Source organism: Bombus pyrosoma, linkage group LG5, assembly GCF_014825855.1.
Source record: "Bombus pyrosoma isolate SC7728 linkage group LG5, ASM1482585v1, whole genome shotgun sequence".
Taxonomy (NCBI): domain Eukaryota; kingdom Metazoa; phylum Arthropoda; class Insecta; order Hymenoptera; family Apidae; genus Bombus; species Bombus pyrosoma.
In genome coordinates, this window is record NC_057774.1 from 4,373,295 (window position 1) to 4,400,180 (window position 26,886).

A 26,886-nucleotide genomic window follows, 5' to 3' on the forward strand; every position below is an offset into this window, starting at 1 on the left:
CACTTTCAATCATCTCCGCTGTTGCTTAAACTGACGGTCTCGGAGGACTTTAGCTAAATGCGTCAAACAACAATGCAGCCTTGTTGTTAGCACAAAGGACTATCTGTCAACGAGTCTGTTCATCGGATGTCTGTAATTGCAAGCGTGGATGCTGGGCGTCGTGGAGCACCATGGTTATCGCGCAGGCTCCTTCTTGGTGCGAGACAGGCCACTGAGAGGCAGAGCGAAGGATCCTCGTGAATTTTCACCAGTAACCCCGTGACCATCAAACCGTTTTCGACGTGTACCACTTGTCCGTCCTACTGTCGCTTCGTGGTTGGTAACCGAGTAACCTGTTGCCATAGCGAACTGATCTTCATATCAGAGCTATATGTCATTAATTTCAACCTGTTTCAGTGCTGTTTAATTAAATATTAATTTAAAAACTGTCAATAGAATCGCGCTAAGAATTGTCACGAAGACTCGATATGGATTGAATTACGAGATTGAGCTTGATTAAACAAATAATAGTTAGTGCAAATATTTTTTCCATTTTTTATTGCAATTAATTTTTGCAATAAAAACATTTTTTATAATAAAAATCGTTTGTTGAGATTGTAGATTTTTTTTTTATAGGGACATAGATGCCGATATATCTGACTTGGTTTCTTTATTAATTTTTCACGTTTGTAAATCACGGTCTTTTCTCCTTTTTTTTTCAGTTGTGTTTCGCTTTCTTCACTTCGCCATTTTTTACAACGAAGTAACCTGTTGCGTAGCAATCCGTTCTGAAGAAGAATTTACAGAGAACAATATATCGAAGAAAGACGCGGAATCATTTCGCCCGCCGCGACTCTTCCGCGTCTTCTATTTAGTACTATAATACCGTGTGCTTGTGTGAAACGTTGGCGACGGGACGTGATATCGGTACGCGCGAAAAAGACAAAGATACTTCGATTTATGAGAGCCAGCTTCAACAAGTGCACCTGAATTAAAATTTCAAAGCAGACGAACGAATCATAGACGAGCAAGTATGATCCATTTTTTAATTTAAGCATGTTTATTAATGTTTCCATTAATTTTATAATTATTCAATTGACGAATTCAATACGGATATGAAATTATTGAATTATCGTTTGTACCTCTTTATCCGCAATTTAACTAGATTTTAATTCAATTTTAATCTATCGCAATTTAGATAAATGGAATTAACCGAGAAAAATAAACATTATCTGTTCTTAAAATATAGAGATAATTTTAAAATAACATGCTAAAATCGCCACCTTGTCCCTAGAAAATAATGGTACATAACTATCTGACGGTCATCTGCTATCATTTTCTACAATCTGAGAGTACAAGCAGAAACATACAGCAAAAAAGCAGATGGAATGCATGCAAAATTAATAAAAATATAGCCCACGCTGGTAAACGAATGAAAACCAATTTCGTTGCGCGATAATATAAAATATCGTGCGACAAAGATAATCGTAAGAAAACTTGAAGAATTAGAAAATAATATTTTGTTAACCTTATTTCTCAATGAATTCTTTCCAACTATTTCCAAATATTTAGACAATTCTTTCCCCAGAATAAATTACCTTCAATTAATGGAGCAGTAAAATCAACATACGAAAAAATTCAATGAAATCGTAATTCACCAAGCTATTCAAATAACTCGTACTCATGGATAAAATACAGACTATTAAATATTTTTCTCGAAGGAATTGGAAATCAAAAGAACTTGTATAATCTTCGATGGTAATTGTTCTACGATGCATTAGTGTCTGCCATCGTGATTCATCATGGTCCGTTGTTTAGACAATTACGCTAATGCGAAATCTTGATAATGAGGCTACATGTTGAAAAGATTTCCTGTAAGCTTTCTTAATTCGATTATGGATCACCTACGAAATAATGAAGTTATTAAGTCGAGAATAAAATCTCCGTTGCCAGAAATGTGTCTCTGGCCCGTGACGTTTAGGACCACAAAGAAGTAAAATAAACCATCCATTAATAATCATTAACGTCACCTCGCCTCGACACGAACCTTAGTTTTAGGACACCAACCCTGTCCTCCCTTCACGCTTCTTCGTACGATCCTTCTCGAGTGTACTTACTGGAATTCCGATTAGTTCGATGGTCTACTTTATTTTTTATAATTTTTTGTTTTTTGATCGCATTGCATGCAACCGGATATTAGGTATTTTCGAAAGTGTCAGATACAATATTTTCTTAAAGCTTTTTCATCCCACTCAACCCCTCTACATATATACAGAATTATATATTATGAATCAAATTTCATGGATGAACCATAAATTGAATAGTGATAAATAAAAGAAAGAAATGCTCGTCGTCCACTATGATAAGTTTGTTCATAATCTATAATAGAATGACCAACTTGGTTTTGAATATACGGTAAAATATCCGTTTCTCTGAATTCCTCTTTTATTCCTCGAACAACTTTTATCAAGGTTGGGCAAATCTCCCCTATTTGTGAAAGGCGCAGTTTAATTAACGTGGAATATTAATTACCGTGGATAAGATAGCTTTTTAAATATATGTAGATATTTGTAAACCAAGTCTAATTCCTGGCTGTGCGGCCGAATAAACATTAATAATTAATAGTAATTACCATGCCACGTGGAAATATTATCGTTTTCTTCTTTTTAGTTGCGAATTTTCCAATATCCGATCGATTTTATAACCCCGCAACTTCGACCTATCTTTTTTACGCGAAAATTGAGAAAAATATCAAAGGGTGAGGAAAATTCGGAATCAGGTATGCTAATGTAAATTTATTCGAAAAATATATCGCCACACGTGAAATTACTTTTTTCGTGTTTCATACCTGTATTTTCCCATCCTTTCGGTAATGTTATGATAACAATTTTTATAATATTTGGCTCAGACACGTGTTACACGTTAAATGTAAAAAGGACAAAGTGCAAAGAAAATATTGTGTTATCCATAAAGAACCGTGTCCCATATAAGTAGATCAAAACGTCAAAGGAGTGTCCATTTGGGCGCATTTATGATTGATTCGATGCGTAGAAGAACCCGACCGGCTTCCATCACAGATTCATCCTCGAATCATGTATTGTATATTTTACGAGAAATGCGATATTGCTTTCGAAAGAGAGCCGATGAAATACCTATAGTATTTTTCGATAGTCCTACTGCTGCATATCTCTTTAACAGCCAGATATATTTTCATACACACAGAGGCTTTTCTTCGATTTCAAAGAACATGTTCTATGTTTTTCATACTTCAAAATTGGATCTATAAACATTCTCACGTGGACACATCTCACACAGGTAATACCTTAGAAGTGAATTCGGTATTCAAAGAACTTGGAGCTTACGTAGAATTCAGTTTGCGCGACGTTGACTCTTTGTTACGTATATATATATATTTTTTTCAATATATATATATATTGCTCTTCTAAAAAAGTGCTATTAGAAAATTTCTATTAGAAAGATTTCTGCTTTGCGCGAGGTCTGTCATAAAGCAAAACGTAGACTTCATTGACGAACTCGGAGCTCAAAGGTCTTATAAAGCAACTATATAAAACTTCTGTTTACATGATGTCAATAATAATCATAACAGGGTTTTGTTAAAAATCTTCAACATTGACGCGATACTTTCCTTCAGTAAAGATTACGGATGAAAAAATTCAAGCGATATATAGTAATTTTATCCAATATTTTCTAATAATATCCAATATTTAAGCGAAAATATTGGATCAAATTATTTTCATCAAGAAAATCGCGTTTCAAGGAACGTTAAATAACGTATTTCCTGCTATTAAAATACTGTCATCTCATCACACTGCTTTATTTAACTTCCTGAGTAATTTTGTAATGTAACGCACAAAACAGTCAACAGCAATTATTTACAATTAGACGCAATTGTATCAACGCTACGTATGTGCCAAGACCAGCGAACACGATAACTATGCATCTTTACTTTTTCAATCGATAATCAAGTATTTGAATTACGTCATCAGAATCGTCACTGACGAGTCAAGGGAATACAAATATGCTGCTTGAATCCGATCTATCCTGAGAAATAGAAATAATGAAAGGACATGAATAAGCGTGTATCTAGAAGCGAGTAATATGTAGTTCGGCCCAGCGCAGTAGAGGCGTGTAAATATACCATAAATAACGAATACGAAGAGAACAGTGAAGAATGCCGGAGAAATTATCGTGAAACGCAAATTGTATGCGCGTTTTATATGTCAATGAGACGGAAACTAGCTAGCTTCGCTCCAGGTTTTCCACGATGGATCGATAGACGTGTCGAAGCTTCTCCGCAGCGACGATGTGTCGTTGTTTCTCGTGTTCGCGATGCTTATTTCGATTTTCATCTTTTCGTTGTTTCGACTTGCGTGATTTCTATCATCTACGATAAAAATCACGGAATGGCGGTTTGAAGACAACGTCGCTTTATCGACGTTTTGTCGATGTTTTTGTCGTCGCTTTGTCGTCGTTGCTCGGTCGCCCCTTTCTTGAAGGCGTCTTGGGGAAAATATTTTTCTTTGATACATCAAAACATAGCACGATAATGAACTGCAATTACGAGCAACGTATTTCGGATGAATGTGTGTCCAGATAAATATAGAAACTAGAATGTTGTTTTCAGAAAGAAGATATTTTAGAAGTTAGAGAAGACTGGTCGTTTCTCGTAGATAGGGCACTGTGGCAAATGATGGATGAGAGTAGGGAACTTGAACACAACTAGTTTCAAATCTGTGACAAAAATAGCGGACCGTTTGTGCTATCAAAAAATCAATACTGTTAACAGATTCGTGGAACTATAATAAAAGATTCACTCGCTTGCACATAATCAAAATTTTATTCGTTTTACGTCATACTTTGTATTCAAATGCCTACGTTACAGCCCGCGGTTTCTGTCCTATATGCTAGTGTACGCGAACAGAAAGACACGTCGGTATGTGTTGGCGAATATTCGTGGATATTTTGAATTACTCAGCTACGCAAATCTGAAATATTTTTAACAAAACAGTGTTTTAATTAAAAGCAATTTACGCCACAACTACGTCATCATGAATAATTTATTTTTCACTCATGCGTGAAGAGAATAATCTCTCCTTAATGTACGATGAAATTCTTTGACATTTTCATTAGAAATTCCAATCCTTGGTATACAAACATACAAAAGTTTCTCTTTTTTAACTACAGCGCAGTAACGTAACTTACGTATAAATATGAAAAAGATTTTGTATCATTTTTCCTTCTCAAAAATTCGAATCGTCCTTGCTTATAGCGTATTCAATCCTGAAGAAAGAAAAGAAATCATTTCACGACATACTCGGAGAAATCTCGTTCGTCCTCTTATATTATCAATTTTAATGAAATTCAACGAAAATAAAATTAGAAATTCTTAGTCGTTTCAATGAGAATTTTCGATAAAGACTTTTACTCGGAACTTTTGACGAACGAGAGGAAAGAGACATCAATTTCGAATAGCACTTTCCAAACGTTATCCCATGACTCGCTTTACGGTTTCGACTGTCTATATCTGTCTTAAATAGCGAACGTATGAACCACTCCAGAAAATTCGCGTGCGGATAGTTTAACGAAGAAAGCTTTAATCGTCAGATAATCAATGATAACTTCAATCTAAATTAAAGTACGATAGAAGAAAAGCAGATCCAAGTCATCCTTATTAATTTATCTGATAGTTGCATAATTTATATTTTATAATTTTTAAGAGACCCTGGAAATAAACACATTCTAAGTTAGCCTTAATTATCAAATAATTTTGTTTCATACTTCCTCCAAGTGATATTAACAACACTTTTGCTTCTGAAACAATGTCTGTTCCCTTCGATACCTAATACATACCTAGATTATTAACTAAACTATATCAACGATAAACTACCACATTGTTTAGATTCGACTACAGCTACGCAGAATAATCCAAGGAATAAACACAGTAAACATGTTTGAGTTTATCAAATTACACGAGAAATAGTGGTCTATAGAATATCAGCTCATTCAAAATACATCGATAACTTTATGGAGTAAGTTCAAGAGCAATTGACACGGCCATTGTCACGGTGAAATAATGGTTAAAGTTAATCAGCGATGACAATCTGATACTGCGCTATCGGGATGAACCGATGTATCTTACCACGAACAAGCGACCGACACATACATGAATGTTCGGTGTATGTGTGGTACATTGTCGAATTTGACGTTTATTTCCACTAGAACACGGCGACCAAACGAAGCGATCAATAATCTTTAGATGAAAGTGATATATCAAAAATATGCTTGTAACGTACTATTCGTCTTGTTCGTCATAGATAGAACATGGTACGGATGAATCAAATATTACGTATAAAAAGAAAAGAAAAGACGACAAAGGGGAAGATCTCTCAAGATTAAATTTATTTCAAGCACTTTTTGTGTTTGGCTTCATATGTATGTATATATGTATGTATGTATTGTATGTATATTTATTTGTGTTTTTATAATATAAAAACGGCTCAACTGATTCTAACTTTACAGGTCTCAATCGATTCATGTTTGACACAGTGGCACGGAAATGTTGTAGATTATGTAGTATATTCGGAAAAAAGCAAAATGGTGAGAGTTACAGGCTGCAAAAAACGTTCATGTGTCTAAATCATTGAATTTAGGAAGAGAATGGATCTATTTTTTTTTATTTCAACGCGTTTACCTAAAGGTTTTAACCGGTGTTGAAAAGGATTGAATGAAATAAATATTGGAAAAAATGATACCCGAAAACATGCAAATGTAAAAAAGTAAAAAAAAAAGGAACAAGATATACATATGTTTCACTCGGAAATATAAAATAGATATATAGATATATTTATGTAACTGATATAGTTAGCCAATAGTATAGTGTTACCAGTTACAAAAATGTCATAGCCGAGCATCCACATTGATTAAAAGTTGTCACAATGGCGATTAAATTCTGTTTAAATACTATGCGCGCCAGACTACGGCATTTTTAAACGTTATTTATCTGCAATTTCGGTGACTATGTCAGTTGGTTAAAAATATCTAAATGTGTACTTATTTTATGTTTCTAAGTGAAACACGTATATCTTGCTCTTTTACTTTCACAGTTTCACGTAGTCGCGCATAATCTTTTTCCTCAATATTTACTTTTTGAATGAGCAGTGACAGAGCAACTGAAATCAAATATTTTAAATTCTAGTTAAAATCTATTATCGAAGAATGTAAATTAACGTGTTTCTTTATCATTCACTTACCTCGATTATTGCCATAATTAGATAGAAGAAAAGAAAAATCTTTACGTGTATTTAAGAACGGAATCATATAAATATTTTAATACATTTGTAGTTCCATTTTAAAAGTTAACATTTTAATTACATACCGTGAACACAGATGTGATGAGAAAATTACCAAGCGTATCATACGTTGAACTACATTTCTCATTTCAGGACTTGAGTTCGTATTTTTAATATTTATACACAGCTAGCCGAAAGGAAAAAATAAGCTTAATATTAAAATAAAACTAAAACCGAGCTAAAGAAAAAAGTCAATAACATCCGCTGAAACGTTGTATATTACAACCAGCATCATATGATAAACCAACAAATTATATTACTATAATATATTATATTTATACCTTTCTTTTATATTATCGTTTAATTTTATGCGTACCTTTTCATTTTATGATGTATTAAATTTTTTATCCATCGACTGTACAACATTTTTGCTCATGTTATGTCGCAAGTTTCGCATATATGTATACACGAAGCTTGGAAAAGTTCACGAGAACTAAAACAACCGCTGTATACAGTTCATAGATTTATATATATATACATATATCGGTAAAATTCGTAACTCCAAAAATTTTTAAACACACGACATTCCAGCTATGCTCTCTGTAGATGCAAAATCAAAAGAAACATGAAATTGAAAAATTAAAAGGCTTCACTCTCATATTCCGTTTTTATGGAACCAACGATATGAAAGAATTCTGCGAACTGAAAAAATTTCAACCACCAATATTTTTCTGCGGATTCTGTTAACGGAAGAACACGGTTTTGTGTCACAAATGACAGATAGCCCAAGATTTGATTTAATTCGGAACTAAATTAACGAAATTAACAACCATCTGTCACAACGTGACGTTAAGCACATTTTTCAGATAATAAATATACTAGAACTAAAGAATTAAAAGAAGAAAAAAGGAAATAGAGTATGTTTTGTGCGGCAGACAACGTTTCGTACTGTAGGAAATACGTACACAGAAACAAATATTATCGATAAGTTTTGTAACAAGCATTAATAAGTTTAATTATGTATAACAATCTCATGCAGACACACACACATAAACAAAAGGTAAGTAGATACATATTACGTTTCCGAAAGAAATTGTTTTCACTTTGCTATGATGCTTATTGCGTTCTAGAAGTACTATTGTAATTTTCTCATCACAAGAATGTTTTCGTCCTCGATTAAAAAGGTCCGAATACATCCGTAGCATTTGCGACTCCTCTAGGGTCCTCGCATACTCCCACGCGAACCGAAAGTGGTCACATCGCAACTTGCAATAGTCATCGAGGACACTTACAGTACAGAATAAACTTCAGAGTAGAGGAATCACCCGATAGGACTTAGTAGTAGAACGTGCAGTTCTCTACTCTCTATTCAAAGGGAAGGAATCAAAAATAAATGAATGGACCATTCCGTGTGATCTAACGTCGTAATGGAGCATCTGTCGTGTCGTATATCAATAGATTCCCATCGTAGACAAGCATCAGATGCGATTGATTAATCCTCTGGTTAGAACATCCAGCTACACGAAATAAGATACTTTTGGGATCATGTGAATTCGCAAGTTTAATCCTCGTCAGGGCTACAACTTGTAGAGAATATCGATGACACGTGCAAAAAATAACAGAGTCGATGATCCAACGTGTAGCACACAATACATGTGGGCGAACTTGTCTTATACTTAATCTCAAAATTTCGGATCGATGACAAATTAGTACGCGGCATTTAATCGACGGATATCGATGAATAAACACAAACAAATTTCAGAAGTTAGAATGTGTCGCTTTGGGTGTATGTAATACGTGTAAAAATCGACAGCTCGCACTGTTTTATATTTACAAATGGATGATTGCTATAGGTAGCCTGGAAAAGTTTGCTCGAACTCTACCTACAGTAAATAATATTTCATTACAAGTAATCACTCTAGATGAACTTGTGATTTTTATTTTTACGATTTTTATTATAATCCAGCTCTGAAATCAAATCATTTCAGCGATCTGCAACATTTTTGAGGTGTGACTTCATTAAAAAATAAATTATATAAGTTGAAGAGGTAATAAGAGTGACGTTTTATTCCCGACGCGATTGGCATACTTTTTAAATATAAATAAAATAATTTTCTGAGTCCATTAATAAGGAGATGATTACAAAAAAATCTAAAGTAAACATAATGAGCGTTACAAATATACACTTCAGAAATTCTACAATTGCTCAATAGCATCCTTTAAAACAAGAATCCGAGTAATCACTTTGAACGCTATTTACGAGCATTTCATGATTTTAATATTAAAGAGGAAAATCACGGAAATAGAAAGCAATCACAACGATATAATTATTTATTTCGTAGGTCTGTTTACTTCGCGACTCTAATATCGATATCATAAACAAAAATTTGTGGACAAATACGAGCAGTCGGAAGTATTGCTACTTATTTCGTAACTCTAATACTAAAGAGGAAAACTATGAACAGTCGTAATCGATTTTAATAATGCAATGCGATTTCTCTCATTATTTTTTAAATTATATGTACTTGTCAGCTCGAGAAAAACATTAAACAATCCCCGAAAGCAAAGCGTACGCTGCATAAATAAATTGGCGGTTTATATTATATGAAAATTAGTTCAAATATTAGAAGGTATAGATGTATTTTCATCAAAATTGCTGAAATTTATTCGTTGAAATTTCGAGATTTTCAGAATTTCAATTGTACGAATTTTAATTAAAATTAAATTTAATATATATAAATACTTCGAAAATTTGTACTTAACAAAGCGAGTCAAATTTTTCTCTGTACCTTCCAATTTCCAGATTAAACTATGCAGTGAGCAAATACATAAAGCGAGCACAGAGACAAAAGTTATAAGGAACGCACATACATATAAATTGCGGTTCATGAATACGGCCAATCAAAATTGCACGTATCTTATGCTTTTATATGTGCTGAAAATCTTGATTACAAGGTTTGATTAGCGAAACAACCAGCGGTTAAGATTTCTCTTCCGATTGAACGTTTTCAATTAGAAAGTAGAATTAAACAAAAAGAAGAAAAGACTTCAGTCGCAAAATTAAATTAAACGAGGATGCGGAAGGAAATATTTTACTTGTAAAACTACTTTGCTTATACCTCTGATATCGAACCAATAGTTTGAGAAAACCAAAAATCGATTAATTTTCTTGCTTTAATTTCATAATCTATTCGTCTTATCGCGAGATACTTTCTTATTTAATTGTATCTAAATTTAATTTTTTAATTAGTGAAAATTCTCTACGAAAAGCAAAGATTAAATTAACGTGTCTTACATACGAAAGTAGCCGACAAGTTAATTAAGAAATAAAATACAATGTTAAATGTTAAGTATAAACGAGCTCCGTGCTACTCGTATCACTATGCTCGCCATGACATGCAAGAAATACAATCGGTAGCCCGTGTCATTTTGATATGATTGAACACTGGTAGAATCAAAAATATGCGACTTACCGTTCGTAGGAAGATTTTACGGTATGTGGCGTCCATTTATGGATCTCGCCATTGTCAACGCCGTTCCATTACCCACCACTATAACACGACCAAAAAATAAATTACTAATATGTACCTCTAAAAACTAAAATCGACCACGCGGGCGGATTTTAATAATATAACAGCAAAATCGGCGGCGAAAATGCGTTATCGACTACGTGTTTAACGAGTGAAATTTCGACTCGTTATCGATTAGAAAGTCGCAACGGTAATATCATGAGGTTCAAGTAAATTCAACAAAAGAGAAGTAGTATAAGCGAGTATGCAAAATCGTAGAGAATTCAACAAGGGTTATTCTGTAAAGTTTTAACTTTCACAATATCTGATTATTATATTGCAAAGATGTTAAAACAAATTAATGTACAGATATAGCAGAATATGTGGATATCTATTCACGGTCACCCCTAAAATTTCACATATGAATATTGTGAAATATTATAGAATAATATCAGCAGATTATGCTACAATATCTATCTCTTACGAGATTTATAATACCACAGTAGTTACCATAATGCCAGAGAATACCGTAAAGATTCTAAGAGAGAACTAGTCAAGAAGCAATTAAGCTAGAAAGCAACTCAAACGAAGGAGTAATCTATTGAAGTTCGAGAAGTTTGCATCGGTACAGAAAATTAATAAAACAAACATTATACACGCATCGAAAGTTTATAAGCAGATTAAAGTATTTAGATTTGTCGTTAGTGTATCCCTTATAACACATCAACCGTGCAAAAATTTTACATGAAGTAAATCTAAGAAATTATTTCTCAAGTATTTTACTTGCAAAATACCCAAGCCTGTGTATAATATATATATATATAAATGCGTATAATATATATGTATAATATAATCAACAGCCACAAAAGCCCATCTCTATTTTCCTAACATCCAAATTATTGTTCCTAAGACTTTCACTTTTAGAACTCAGTACGAGAACAAGCAGGTTAAAATCTGTCGCAGTTGACACGTGTACATTTTCCAAGGAGACACGGATTCTTCGCTATTATAAAAATGCAAACAGACCAGGAGATTACTTTCTCAATTTCCAAAGCTCTTCAGTTTGGAAAGTTTCGTCCTATCTGAAGTTTTTTCCATCAATCTACTTCTTTGCTTTGCGAACTTCTTTTTTTGAATAACAAACTGCGATCTTGAAATTTTCCGTTGCGTTAACGAAATAAATATGGCATCCGTTAATGTGTCCTACATATTATGTATTCGTATTATCTTCAGCTTTTATACACGTTATAATAACAATCCCCTTAGCAGAATTAAATAGCGTGTTTTCATATAAATTCTATCTCGTCGTAAATATTTGAGCGTTTCACCAATTAACTGCGTTTGACGAGTATACACGTCGGCACTTGTATCTATTTACGCATTTCACGACCTAATCCCATGAGAGATTTCTAACACTAAATTCTACAGTTAACCGGTTCAGCCTTTAACATTCTTGAATTTGAAACAGTATTTAGTAAAGACATAAAGTAGCATCAATTTTGTTGTTCACACAATGAAATAATAAAGGACATTAATGATCAATGTGCATTAACGTTTCGTTAGCTTTTGTTCGTCGCTCCATGCTCTTCTTTCGTTCTACGAAATTATTTCGTCGCAAAAACATGCCTCAAATTCTCATTACCTTGCAGCAACGGCTATCTACGAACATTTACTCAGTTTATACACTTTCTATGAAGCAAACTACTCAATTTTGTAGAAAGTATATAGCATAAGCATATAGAATATTCGAAAGAGTAAAGTTTCACGATAGAGATTAGTTATTAGCCAGATTGTAAAGATAATAGTTTGAAATAATTTAACGAACATCTAGTTTTACTATCATTATTATATTTAAATTTTCTATAAAGGCATATAAATATTTGCAGTCTAGTTAGCACCACAAGCCCAAGACACCTTCTTCGTAATTAGCATTTAGATACTCGTCAGAACATTCCACGAATTCTGATATCTTACTAACTTATCTATTTCCATTTCCTATCGACAATTGCTAGCATATCTACTTCTTGGTTATCGCAAGGAGAAAAAAAGACAATGTCAGCATTTTCTTCCTGTATACGAACATTTGATCGAAATCGAACGATCTGTTTCAGGTCCAGGTTGTTGGGAACATCTACGTTGAAGAGTCCTGAAGAAATCGAAGAGGATATCGTGGAAGACCGCGTAAGACATATTCGATCGAAACTCCATAATCTTCCACTCGGATCGGATGTCTTATTGACGTTTCGAGAGGAATATTGTCGTTTCGAGAGGAATATTGCCGTATGAGCGAAATCGCAGGCGGAAAAGACATCGATTCCATCTATGGAATCGATTTTCGGCTGACGAAACGTCGGTCGCTGTAGAAGCTTCAATCCGTCAAGATTCACTGCTAATGCCTTGATCGTGTCTCGTGGGATTATCCCTTGGGAGGAACTGGCGCCGAAATCGTAAATAATATCATGGGTTAGGGAAACACCACCGCGCGTGACTAGCTTTGATCTGAAGATTTCGGGACTGTAAAGTGTTTTGGGAGAAAATTTAGTAAGTAAATAGAAAGGGAGCCGGTGAGTCGTGAAAGAAAGGAATAAAGAGAGTGAAGGGAACAGAAGAACCGGGAAAGCTTCGAATACAGGACGTCTGTTCTAAGAGGGTTGAAGGAGACAGATTTCCCAGAAGAATGTTTGAAAAATATGTTGAAAGGGAAAAACGATCGATGAAATGGATGAATTGGTTAGAAAGCCTGGTGGAACTCGTAAAAGTGAATCCTATCGAAGAAACGAGCCACGGTGAATGAAGAACCTTGAACTGATTTGTGGAACGCGAGTGGAACGTCACCAGGGAAAAGATTACGAAGAAGCCAAATCGCAAAGAAAATTCCTTCAGCCGAGAGCGGATCGTTGGTAGTCCAAGTCACGAAAGAGGAAAAATGTTGCAAGATCTAATGGAAAATCTAAGTATATGCGAAGAACGCAAATTACAAAATTAAAATTTCGAAACGTGGAACAACAATAGCAGACGGTTTTCAAGCATCTAACAACGTTCCTACGAATATCTACGAGTTTCAGTTCCCAAAGACATTTTTCTGAATTCTATGTGAAATCGATAGCAGTATACTGTGGAAAGGAGGGAACTGGTTTCCCCTTGGTGAAAAGAGAAGTTAGAAGGATACGGTGCTCTTCGAGAACGACATTCAGTAGGGTGAGAGACAAATTCTCGGCCACGTGAGTCGCATCTCCGAATGCATTTCCAGTGCATCATAAATTGAACACACGTTTCTTTGAATCGTAAAGTTCTCGCGTGCGACTATGATAAATACGAGTTGATGCCCAGTGAAATAACTTACCACGATAGAAAAGAAAGTTTGTAACCCGTGCGAGGATACATCCTCCACGAAAACAATAAGAGACCATTCGAATGTAAAAGTAATAAAAAATTCCTCATCTATATGTCTACCATATCGATACTGCGTTATTACGTTCTATTTGTCATGAATAGTTCGAAAAATGCTGGTAGACCAGCTGCCGCTTATTAAAAAATTCCACCAGTGTACTGTGACTTATTCCCGCAATAAGAGAATATCCTTTGGAGCGATATATCAGGCTCATCTCCGTTCTTTAGAAATGATTAGATATCGAAGGTCCATAATAGATAAACGTTGTACGTGACCAAACAGCAAGAACAGCTAAGAGTAACTAAGAGAAGCAACGATGCAGCTATCCCTTGAAATGCGATGCCCTATCACATACACTACGAAAACACCTGGTACCGTATGAACCTGAACGCAACGTTACAACGTCTGAGGTTCCTGTTGCACCATATAAACACCATGAGTCGACCGAATAACTATACAAACATCTTGCTTAGCATGAATATCACGGACGAAGATATCGATTACGCGAAAAACTTTCTCGGCAATCTAACCAACTATAAAACGAGCAACGACCAGATTGGTTGCTACTGTAACGGCACAGTTCGAGATCTGGCGCTCGAATACAAGAATTATCATGGCTACGCGGCGTTGATAGTGTGTTTGTTCGGTACCCTGGCCAACATGTTAAATATCATCGTCCTAACAAGGAAAGACATGGTAACGGCACCCATAAATCGAATCCTTACTGGTCTAGCAACGGCCGATATGCTCGTAATGCTCGAGTACATTCCGTTCGCTATTTATATGTACATCGTGCTACCAAAGAGGCAGATATTTCCTTATGGGTGGGCGGTGTTCGTACTGTTCCACATGCACTTCACGCAGTTGCTGCACACCATCAGCATCGCCATCACGCTCACGCTGGCCGTTTGGAGGTACATCGCTATTAGGTGAGTAGGATTCCGATCCAGCAACCGCTTTATTGGACGGAGCGGGCACGAATTTCAAATTACATGCCCAGCGGTTTCCGCTTAGGTTACTGCTGTCCTGATTAAGGTCTGGTTCTGCGGATGCTTTACTTCGTCTCCGTTATCGTGCTATAGAATTCGGCACCGTATTCAAGACGAGAAATGTATACTGCCTCGTGCAATTACCAGGTCCTTTTGCATTTAGTAACTACCTTGCAAACATGCACCGAGTTAAGACAACAAAACAAAAATTTACGACTAACGGATTTTGAATCTGATAAAAGTAAAGCTTAAGGAATGGAGCAAAAGCTCTTGTAGGATCGGAAACAGAACGTCCGGATACACGTACCGACACATCCGTTAGAATAAATATTGTAAACGACATATCGGTTTTCGATACGCTAGATGTTTGCATCCTTCGTACGACACAGTACGATGAAGAAAGTAAGTTAGTCCTTTAAGTATAAAAATTCTCTTAACTTCTACAATTGATTCAATGGCTACCAAGTTTAGGACTTTATTGAATTCCATTATTTATAAACCTTTTGCATTAAATCTCACGAATCAAGATTGACGTTATCAGGACCCATAAGTTAGGAGCTAACCTTATAGACCCCCTGGAGGTCCAAATCTTCCTCATCGGTTCATAAAACCCTCTTTTTATCGACGAAACTACTTCCATCGAGACAAGAAACTTTTGTTAATCGAAATCCAAAAAATTCCTAATATCTCATTTACAGAATTAAAAAAACTAAGGAAATTGTTTAAGATAAATAACTGTTTCTCGATTTTCTTAAAAAATCGACTTCCACGTGTATATGAGCGAAATTTCGTTCTGTTATCAATTCGGAAGTGACGACGATACCGAAGCCCTAAATAAATTCGAAGAAATGAAGCAGGGCAAACGGGTATACAAAGTCATAGAGAATAAAGTTGTAACTTTTACAAAATCTGATTTCAGGACCGGTAGTCCATAACGCGAGTGCTTCGTCATTGGATTAATTTTTGACTTGTTAACTTTTGCATTTGATATCGCCTACTTTCTAACCGAAGTTTGAATAGATATTGGTTAGTTAGGTCGCGGCAAGCTTTCAGTTAGTCGGGTGTCTTTGTTCCTCAAAGAAAATTGCCCAGGAAATATCGTAAATGGACTAATTTTGTAATAATTAATCTTCGTTGGAGAGAACAAAGTAATTTGCCAACTATCAGTTACTATAGATTACCATCTTGAAGTTTCTCGTCTTAAGTATCAAACTTCCCGTTACTGATTGGATTTTCTTCCAAGCCTCAAATGATCATTAAGTTCAAGAAACATCTTACACCAATCAACTTCATATCCTTGCGGTACATGACACGAAACTAGAATCCTCGCACATAAAATACGTCATATTCAATTTTGAGAAACATTTAATCCATATGCAGCTGTTTTCATATCCTTCCTCTAAATTCTCGAACACGAAAATCCACGAGATATGTATGGAACAGGCGAATAACAATCTACGAAGCGGATTATCCATTTTTATCGTATACTTCCCTGAAAATCTATCACGTATGTCATTCTATCAAAATTCAATCAGCGTTTAGTATACGTCAGCGTACATATTCATGTTAAACCGTCATTACTCGTGCCGATCATAAGCCCGATTGAAAATTAGCAGATCGACCGATTTATCAATGCTAACTAACAAGATAATTTCGCGAAACGATGAACAACCCGTTTGACGCATCTGTATTCAAGACATGTTCATTTGTCAAAGACAAAGCATATTATCATATTCCCGTTCCGATATTCCCAGAAACGATACAATTTATCAATTGATTGTCGCTCGATCAGGCCGGTTCATTCTACGGTTAAGACTCTTTACATGATTCTATCCGCCATATGTGGTCATTAGAGGAAGAAGAAAGTAATGTAACAAAGTTACAGTACTAGGATGTAATCATCCTTCAGTCATGTTGGTCTCAAAACAGAAAATCATCGTGTGAAAATTCGTGTGACAGCAATAGACGCAAGTAACAATTTTTAACGTTAGAACTATCAAATTCGTCATATTTGCGAGTTTTTAACTTTTTGTTTTTTCAATTATTAAACAAATATAGACATCCGTGTCGTTATTTATTTAACGGGCATTATTTTTGGTATCGGACACATGAGTACATGAACTGTGATAAAGAGAAGAACAAGCGCTAACGATTTTTACAGTTTCATCTGAGATACCATGAGTGCTTTAAAAGAGATAACGGATCTGTGAAAAAAGTTGACAGTTGAACAAAGTTGAATACCGTTCGCAGTTGAACAAAGTCTATTGATGCAATCGAAGATATGAATATCTAAGCTAATCGGATATGAAACGATATGGAGAAGTTGCCTCTTTCTTCTAATGGGTATGAACTAACTGACTGAGGATTTTAAAGACGAAGATCAGATCCGCTATGGTTCTACGTTATTCGAGAGTGAGGGATTATATTGCTTTAATTATATTCATTTGTATATAATATATCGAGGTATACATTAAACTTTGGCAGTTTTAATGTTGATGATCTTTTGGTTCGATCATAGGAGCTTTAACGTATGCTCATTAAAAATTGAATGAAATATTAAATAGAATAGAGTTTCACAAATAAACAAAACGACCTAACTAATACAGTACAACGTGAATAAATGGGAATTCTGGTTGAGAGAAAAGCATGCTTAGTTTCCAGAAGTTACACAAATGTTATGTCCAACGAACACACGAAGAAAATGTCAGGTCAGTTGAATATTTGCTAGATGATTTTGTATTACTGTCTCGTTCCAGTGCGCCGTTGAGACTTCCAATTTTCCGCGATTATCTTTGGAAAATGCTACAACTAGAGATTTAATCTGAAATCAAATTTAATCACGTTCCTATGGATTTCGTGAGTAAAATATTTCGTCCTGAATTAATATTTTTCACTAGAATTCAATTTTTACTTAGTAAGTAACTTCCTCGATTAATACGAAACCATACTAATTGGGTCAAGAATTATTTAATATTTGTAATTTTAAATGAAAAATATAGGATTTTTCCATTCGTGGAAGAACGTGAATGAGTGAATAGAATGCCTGAGGTCTTTCGATAACAATCACACCCAACAATTTTTAACTTACTAACTGTATTCCAATTACATGTTTGTGATGTCAAAACGAATTGATGCAATGGCCATTGTTGAATTTATTTCGTTTTTAAGAATGATAATTACACTGCAGATGTTTATGTATGTGTGAAAAATATAAAAATATATAAAATATTGAAAATAAAATACTCTTTACAGTATTTATATGGTAGAGTAATTCAATAAATCGTTCACCCAGGTTCCACTTTTTCTCTGCTACAAAAACAATTTTTTATTTAATTCCACTGAAAGAAAGAAACAATTTTGATACAAGCAATTAAATAAAATATTTGGGCACCATTAAAATAATTGAGCATTAAAACTTTATTTATAGAGTTGCTGGAAAGAAATTAAATACGTTCATGTATGGTTGCAGCATTTAAACCGTATCGATCGTCCGATACTAGCGTTCTAGCACTACTTTTGCGACAGTAGAAAAGTAAACGTAAATTAAAAGCTAATTCCATAACACGCTTGGAATTCATCGTAGAATCACAAAGTGTATATTAGGAACTAGAGTATACTTCGATACACTTTAGCGTGATACCGCAATTATCACTTTCCTAAATCACGAGGAAAATTCAGTTACAAACGCTGCTGGCATTCGAAATAACACCAGTTCTGACCATCAGGTTATTCTACCAGTATATGCAAAATTAAAAATATCAAATAAAATCTTTGGAAAACACATGATCTTGATGCATGTGTATTGAAAGAAGCTTTACATATTCTACTTTTCGAATTTATTTTCGCATGTAGAATAATCTATCACTTGTTCTAAAACATCCTGTACGATGAACTGATATCCCGAATAAAATTGTAGCACACGATCATAATAACACGGAAAGGGATTATTATGTGAGAACCGTGCCGATTGCTAAATTGATTTACAAGATACTAAATTAATACAAGATGCCTCTAATAAGAAGTACCTATCGAATGAATAAAAGTTGTTGCATTTTTTGATATCGTAATTGATATATTTTGCTAAGTATAGCAGAACTTGCATTCAACAATCTTTCGTGTATCTGAGTAACAGTGTGACAAGAGATATGGAGCAAAGGATCGAGTGATAACTAAAGGATACAAGAGGCATAATTCTGGTAAGGTAGATCGTTCTCCTCGCTACAGAGATATTTTTTCTTTAACGAAGTACACTTGCTGCAGTTTTACTGGCAACTGGACCATTTGCTCGCGCAAATAAGGCATCTGCATGACGTTTCACAGAGGAACATTACGCTTCATTTTTCTCGTTTTCTCGAGTTCTTGCACGAAGACAATTTCTCGAATGGCTCGTATTACTGATTTCTAAATTAAAGCAGCCGTGAGGAGCAGCTGACGCGATGCTTTCAATTTTTATGAAATCAAGATACATCGGTAAAGTAAATATACTATCTAAATATTAAAATGACTGCACAGAATCGGATAACTTCCTCCTTCCTTTTTTTTTGCGAGATAAAATTTTAGATATGTCAGGAATCTTTCAATAAATTAACCCCCTGTAGTTTATTTGTAGCAATTATTGGTCTCTAGTTTTTAAATCACACTGATAAACTATTATATGATTAAGTAATTAGAATTTCTTTCCACACAAGCAGACGAAATTCCGATTTTACGAATAGATGAATACCTGGATTGTGATGCATTGAACAGTACTGTATCGTCTAACTAAGCGCTGAATAGTTTCTTTTTACAACAGTAGCCACGCTTGGAAACTCGTTACATTAAGCACGATGCCAAATACGTCAGAGTTTCCATCTTCCTACACCTGTACAAATATTGAATCAGAGAGTGTGACAGAATTGTGCAACGAGTCGGTGAAATCAACACGAAAGAATCTTTAAACCGTTCGCGTTTGGAACAAAGATAGAATGTATTAATAGAAATAGCTGACGGGAAAACAAGGAGGAAACAAACAGTGATCTCTACCGATCACTGATGCAGTATTTTGATATTTAATTCCATTTAGGATTTTGTCAGAAGCTGTGCTTCTTCGCGCGTTGACTTCTCTCCTTCTCCTTAACGTTCCATCTCCACAGGAACAACGTGCAATGGAAAAAGAGGAAATAGAAAGCACGTTCCCGTGCTTTCCTACAAAAGAGTCACTCCATTCAATCGATGTATTATTGACAAAGAAGACATCATGACGATAGACGATGGAGAAATATTTGACCGAGATGAAACGCGACAAGGCTGCTTTAAATAACGCGATAAAAAGTGAGAACAAAAAGAGTGTCACATCGATCCATACGCACCTATACGTCATTTACTATGGGAAAATAGAAAATAGAAAATAGAGATAATATTTGGTAGAATTTATAGGAAATTTCAAGAAAATAATCTGTTCCTCAATATCTCGATAATATAACCCGCGCGATCGTTAATCGGTTTTCTCTATTTGTATTTAATTACATCGTTTCGCTTTTCGTTATTGTTTTCTCGGAATATTGGAAATTTATGATCGAGTATGTTTCGTGGATAATATCGAATTTCTATTTGAATTGAAATTAGCTTTCTCATTATTTAAGTATTTAATTTAATTGCATTTTTAGTTTAAAACGTATCTATATCATTCCCTCTCCTTTACTCACAGAATGTTTATAACATAACTAATCTCTATTTATGTTCCGCATAATATACCTATTAATGCTTATGACACGGAACAGTGGCGTGGGAGAATATGTATAACACATTAGTTGTTTCAGCTGCTCCAATTTATTCTCTGACGTGCAATCGAATATATTTCTAATCATTATGATTTGTTAGGTAAGATCCATTAATATTGCACGATTCTAAAGTGCTTCTAATGTTCTGGTCGAATTGGAACGGATAAGTTCGCGGATCTGTCATGCGCACAGTTGCCTTTTTGCGAAAAAAGTAGCACGGTCGATGGTAAGTAGCGTACAAGCAAAAACGTATTTTTGGAGCTACATGACCAACAAAGGAAAAACAAAATTTATACTATGGTTATACGGCCTTACCATGGTTTATATACTGGCTACATACTGGTTTATACTATAATCATAAAGGACGTTCCCATGAGAATCTCTTTTTAGTCAGTGCTTAATGAGAAACGTTGATATTCTGTTAACTCACATCAAAATCGCCTTTATCATTCCATCCTGAAACTCTAGAAATTTTAGAATAGTCTTCAAACATTTTTTCTTAAATTTTGTTTAAAGATTCATTCATTTCCAGCGCAAGTGAAGAAAATGTATATAGTCAGACAGATACCAAGAGAGTTCAGCGTCATAATGTTACAATGATAATTATATTTTCCTTTCACAACATCATTAGTTTCCCAAAATTTTTAATGCGACCCTCTCAAAGAAATTCCCTCCTCTTTCGCTAGTTAATTAATGCTACATGTAGTTATTTCATAACTAACGAAGAATGATATAGAATAGAGGCAAAACACCCGAGTTTCAAAGGGACTCATGGAAATTTCTCTAATAAGTCGTTCCTCTGGGACAATTCTAAATTAATGAAAAAAAAAGAATATTCATTCTTTGTCTAACGAAGTTTGTTGCATAGAAATGCATATCATTCTACCAATATCATGGTAATTGTCTCATTTTCGCTTTGAGAGGCCTGTATTGTATCCTATGTAGCGAAGACTTAAATTAAAACATCGATGTAATAGAAACAGTGATCATTACCATAAAAAAAGGAATTCCAAGGGATGAAGTGATAGAGTAAAATTTCCAAAATAAAAACAGATAAATTCCAAGATACTCTCGAATAAAAACAGTCTCCAAGTTTCTTGAATATCTAAAAATTGTTATAAATATATGCAAATAATAGATGAGAACTAGAAACTTTATGGGCTAAGATAGAACTATAAAGTTATTGATCTAAAAATGTGATACGACATACAATGTACAATGTCCATAGCGACCATTCATTCTCTTTGTTGCTTTTGACGTTTGAGTACCTGATATTTTATGTGGTATTTTGCATTTCAAAGCGGTATTAATCGTATCCCGATGAAACGACTATAGGTGACGAGTAACTTTTAAATAATACAATTACGCGCGTATGCTTGAACACAGAATGGTGATTAAATGACAAAATAATTGAGCATGACAAAACTCTTCGATAACAAATAATGGAAAATTACCTCCAATCATTTCTCCCTTTTACTATTCCCCTATTCGGGTGAACAAGAAAATATCAGAAATATTAAATAACTGAAATTATCTGAAACTTCTTCTGTAAGAAATTATTATACAGTTATGTTGGAACATATATCATTAAGATTCTTGGTAATTTAAAAACGAGCAATAAACTTTGATTACTAAATGATCAATGCTTTTGAGACGGTTCCAATGCATAAAAACGAGATAAATGTTAATGAAATAGGAAATATATAGCTTCAATTTGATAGCTGAAAATTGGATATGTATCAGATACATTCATTCCGTCACTTGCGAAATTTAATAGTACAGGCTTCCGAAACATCGATGTCATAGTATTTGAAATTCACGCGACTATGTGCGTACTGTAATCGACAGCTGGTAACAGGTTGAAACGCGAAATCAATTTAAACAAATTGGATTTTTTAAATTGTCGAATTCAAAGAGTGCATAGGAAAAAAGCGCGTCGAGTATTAATTCGAAATCGTAGTTAACTTTTTTCACTTTTAACATTCTACGATCAAAGCAGCACGTTCTTGTCAAGTATTCGGATCGTTTCGAGTGATGCAGAAACAAAACGTTGCTTTGTGAAGAAGTGAAAAGTGATAAGAAGGTTACAACGATAATACGTGGTACAAATCAAAAAAATATCAATTCCATTCGTTTGATTAAGTTACCTCAGCTATATGTACCTCAAAGACCATATCTCACGGTAGTTTTATTTTTCTAGCGAATGTCAGTTCCGATCAGATGGAATTAAAGTTACGAAACCGACCTGTTCCGTCAGATCGCTTTAAAATTCTTTTCTTCTTCTTCTAAAGAAGCCGTTTCCTCTGTTAACTCCATGGGAAACCAAGCAAATAAAACGAACCTTTGACACGTTACTTCTGTCTATTTAAGTTGACATCAACATCTTAATGATGTGGTTCGATCAAAGATCGAATTAAAATCCGTTTGAGTTCCATTACTTTTGATCAATTGAACAAACTTTCGACTAACGATAAGTATTTTGAAACTCTAAGGCTCGAAGAACAATCACAACTGCTATACTATGAAATAAAGTGGATCGATATCTGATTTCACGAATCCTTTGATTAATTCTTTCAATTACGTACGTTAAATGGTTGGATCTCTTGTTTAAAATACCAAAAGAACGTTCGAATTATTTCACCGTTATTAATGAATTCAACAACGGGTAATGAAACGAAGAAATTTGCGTTTAAGACAAGACGAAGTTCGATCGATAGGAACGCTTAACGGGAGCCGAAAGTATTTGAATAAAAATCAGTTCATAAGTTATTCTTTTTTGTTTTACGTATAATATCGACAAAACTTAAAACTTAAATTTCAGTCCAACTGATCTCCGCTCGAACAATTTGCCTTTGCAGGTCAGTTGTTGCGTTCCGACTACGGAATATACATTCCTCTCTCTTGTAAGATAAGCACGAGTTAAGGAAACAAATGAAAGAACGTTGTTCCTTTAACCGTACAACTACGAACATCGTCGAGTATTTCATTTGCATAAATAATTAATATGATTTAAATAAGTTGATATAATTTTCCCAATTAGGAAACGTTTGAAATATTCATAAAAATAGGCGATGAGAAATGAGAAAAGCAGGAATACCTTTGGCAGAATAAAAGAGTAATTTTGTTAGCTTCTGTATGAAACGCATTGTTCTTTTGTTATCACAGGTTTCCACAGTACAATTCCTGGTGTACAGCGGCTCGTTGCAAAACGGCTCTATGGAGCAGTTTTCTAGCGCCATTCGTTGCCTGTGCTCCGAGCTATCTCGTATTCGGAGTAAGTACATAAATTAAGTTAAAAAGTTAGTTCTTTGATTAAAAGGCTTAACCTTAAATTTTGAGTGAAATTCAAGCATTTATTCAAATATTTTTTGAACCCTCAATTGACAGATAAGAAGACAAGCGGTGAACGAAAATGGCACCCTGGAAATTGCATATACAGTCGACGCGGACTACTCACAGCACAAGGACTTCTTCTATCAGCTAAATTTCTGGGTGCTAGGAGTGGTCGTGAAACTTTTACCCTGCGTCATACTTACCGTCATTAGCTGCTGGTTAATAAAAGCTCTTTACAGGTAATATAGCAGCAGTAACTTCGTATCAAACGTAAATTACAATTTATTGTCCAACAGTACGAAATAGAAATTTTACGGTGCTTGTCCTATTTTCTTTATTCATTCCACGCAGAAAAAGAAATTCGCAACATTAAAGTATATACAGCGGAACTGATCCAATTTGTTGCTCGATCGATCAGTTTCACTTTATTTAACTTGTTAATCCTATCCATGTAAAATATTGCGATTAAAGGAAAGAATTTTGAAGAAACAAATGACGATTAAAGAAAGCTGTTTATCGATTCGATTCATATTCCAGAGCAAAAGGGAGGAAGCAGGCCTTGAAGAGTTACAATCAATGCAAGAACGCCGGGACTATGGGCAATGGGTCAGTACCAAGAAGGCCAAGCAAGTCTGAGAAAAGAGCAGACAGAACAACCAAGATGCTCGTTGCCGTGTTACTTTTGTTCTTAGTCACAGAGATCCCTCAGGGTATTCTGGGTCTTTTGTCTGGCGTCCTGGGCGACTGTTTCTTTCGCAACTGCTATCATAATTTCGGCGAAGTGATGGACATCCTTGCCCTGCTAAATGGCGCTATTAATTTCATCCTCTATTGCTCTATGTCTAGACAATTCCGTACCACTTTTGGTCACCTGTTCAAGCCTAGGATTATGAAGAAATGGCAGCCCGCCACGCAGCAAACAGATGTACAGAGCACTTACGTATGATGTAGGCTAAAGGGTCTACAGACCACGCGTCTCTAGAGGCTGCACATCTTTCTGAAGTTAACTAGAAACATCGTATTTTTTGATTTTAGTACCTAGATTTACGAGAAGCTCGACTTAAGCACACTTACTGGGAAAATGGTAAATTACGGAGCTGGTAAAGTGAACCGCTCCTTAAAATAAAAGGGTAGGTAAAGTATTTTCCTTAAATGTCATTCACATAATGACACTCCGAGTAGTGCTCGTAACGTATTTCGCTTAAATTTTTATCATCCGATCTCTATGCAAGATATAAAACGGTTCGTTATTTGAAACTTCATCTTCTAGATCGACGATTTATGATACCGGCGATTAATAATTATTGAAGCTATTACATAAGTTTTGCGAATAAAGGGGGTAATAACAATTAAGCGAGGAGAAATTGTAAAGTATCGCATTAAATTGTTAATATTAATGATCTTACGTTTTCAACGGAACTGCGTTTTCCAATAATAAACTGATTGTCTAAATGAATACTCTTGTATCTAGATTTTACATGATTTTCCGAAATCGTAAAACACTGTGTTGGTAATGTCGATGTTATTGTACAATATACAAAAACCTTGTTCTGAGAATTGAAGAGAGGATAGAGAGTATAGAAATGTTTTGTACAGATACAATGCGTAAATAAGAGAAGAACCTTGAATAGTAGAACATAATAGGATTTGTTGTTCCATTGAGGACAAATACCGAAAGTTCAAGACCCAGCTGGGGGCTCAAGGGACTTAAAATCAATTGAACTCCCGTTTAACTTTCGAGCATTGCTGCGAATGGCAGATTTGTTAAGACCAAAGTAAGCTTAATCTTGTGTTAAACTTCCTCCAAATGAAGCACAGAGAAATTCGATAAGAAATAATAATTACGTTCGTATATTTTATTCCCTACGCCACGTTTTTTACCATTTATCACATCTCATCGAATACACAATAATTTTATTCGACGATGTTAATATTGCGAAAATGGACACATGCGAGAGAAGGTACTGTATTTGGATAATAATTATAACAAGTTAAAAACAAAACGATTTAATGGCAGGACGTTCGAAAATAAATGCGTGACATGATTTATCAATATTTATTTGTCACTTGTTTGCATTTATTTATTATTCGTACCAATAATCCCAAATAATTTGTTAATACACGCATTATGGGCACTGCTGCAATGTACGTTTTTGTTAAAATTAAGTTTTCATTGGAATTACATGAGTTCATTTGCCAAACAAATATCGTCAAACAACTTCGTTCAATAAATTATGTACTACACCAGATCAGAAAGGAAACGATGGTGTATTAATGCTGGACACTTGACAACGAACGACCACTGTGAATTACAAATACGCTGGCGTTTAAATATATGTATGCGCGATAATTTACTAAGGTTGTTATTAGAAGTTGTAGTAATTAACATAATTAATGTACGATATAACATGCTAATATTAATATATATATATGTGTGTGTGTGTGTGTGTGTGTGTGTGTGTAATACAGTTACAGATAAATAAAATTTGTAAATATGTAATCAAGAAAAGCCACGGCGATAATATTTGTTCTTGTATGATTTTATATGAAACGAAAAAGGATCGATAGATTTTTGGCTATTAAGCCCAGCTAAGAGTCTATCCCCTTTCCATTGTA

At 34.7% G+C, this 26,886-nt stretch overlaps 1 protein-coding gene across 2 annotated transcripts; it reads left to right on the plus strand.

Annotated features, from left to right (window-relative positions):
• Positions 1-22: 22 nt before the first annotated feature.
• LOC122567905 (G-protein coupled receptor dmsr-1-like) lies at positions 23-26,886 on the plus strand. 2 transcript variants are annotated; one of them, XM_043727049.1, is made up of 6 exons: positions 23-509; positions 702-1,010; positions 12,910-15,118; positions 24,103-24,211; positions 24,325-24,509; positions 24,808-26,886. In XM_043727049.1, the coding sequence occupies exons 3-6, from the start codon at positions 14,529-14,531 to the stop codon at positions 25,214-25,216; spliced, it is 1,293 nt and encodes a 430-aa protein (XP_043582984.1). In that variant the 5' UTR covers positions 23-509; positions 702-1,010; positions 12,910-14,528; the 3' UTR covers positions 25,217-26,886. The 2 variants fall into 2 exon arrangements, with proteins under 2 accessions (XP_043582984.1, XP_043582985.1); XM_043727050.1 differs by having other exon boundaries at positions 23-315.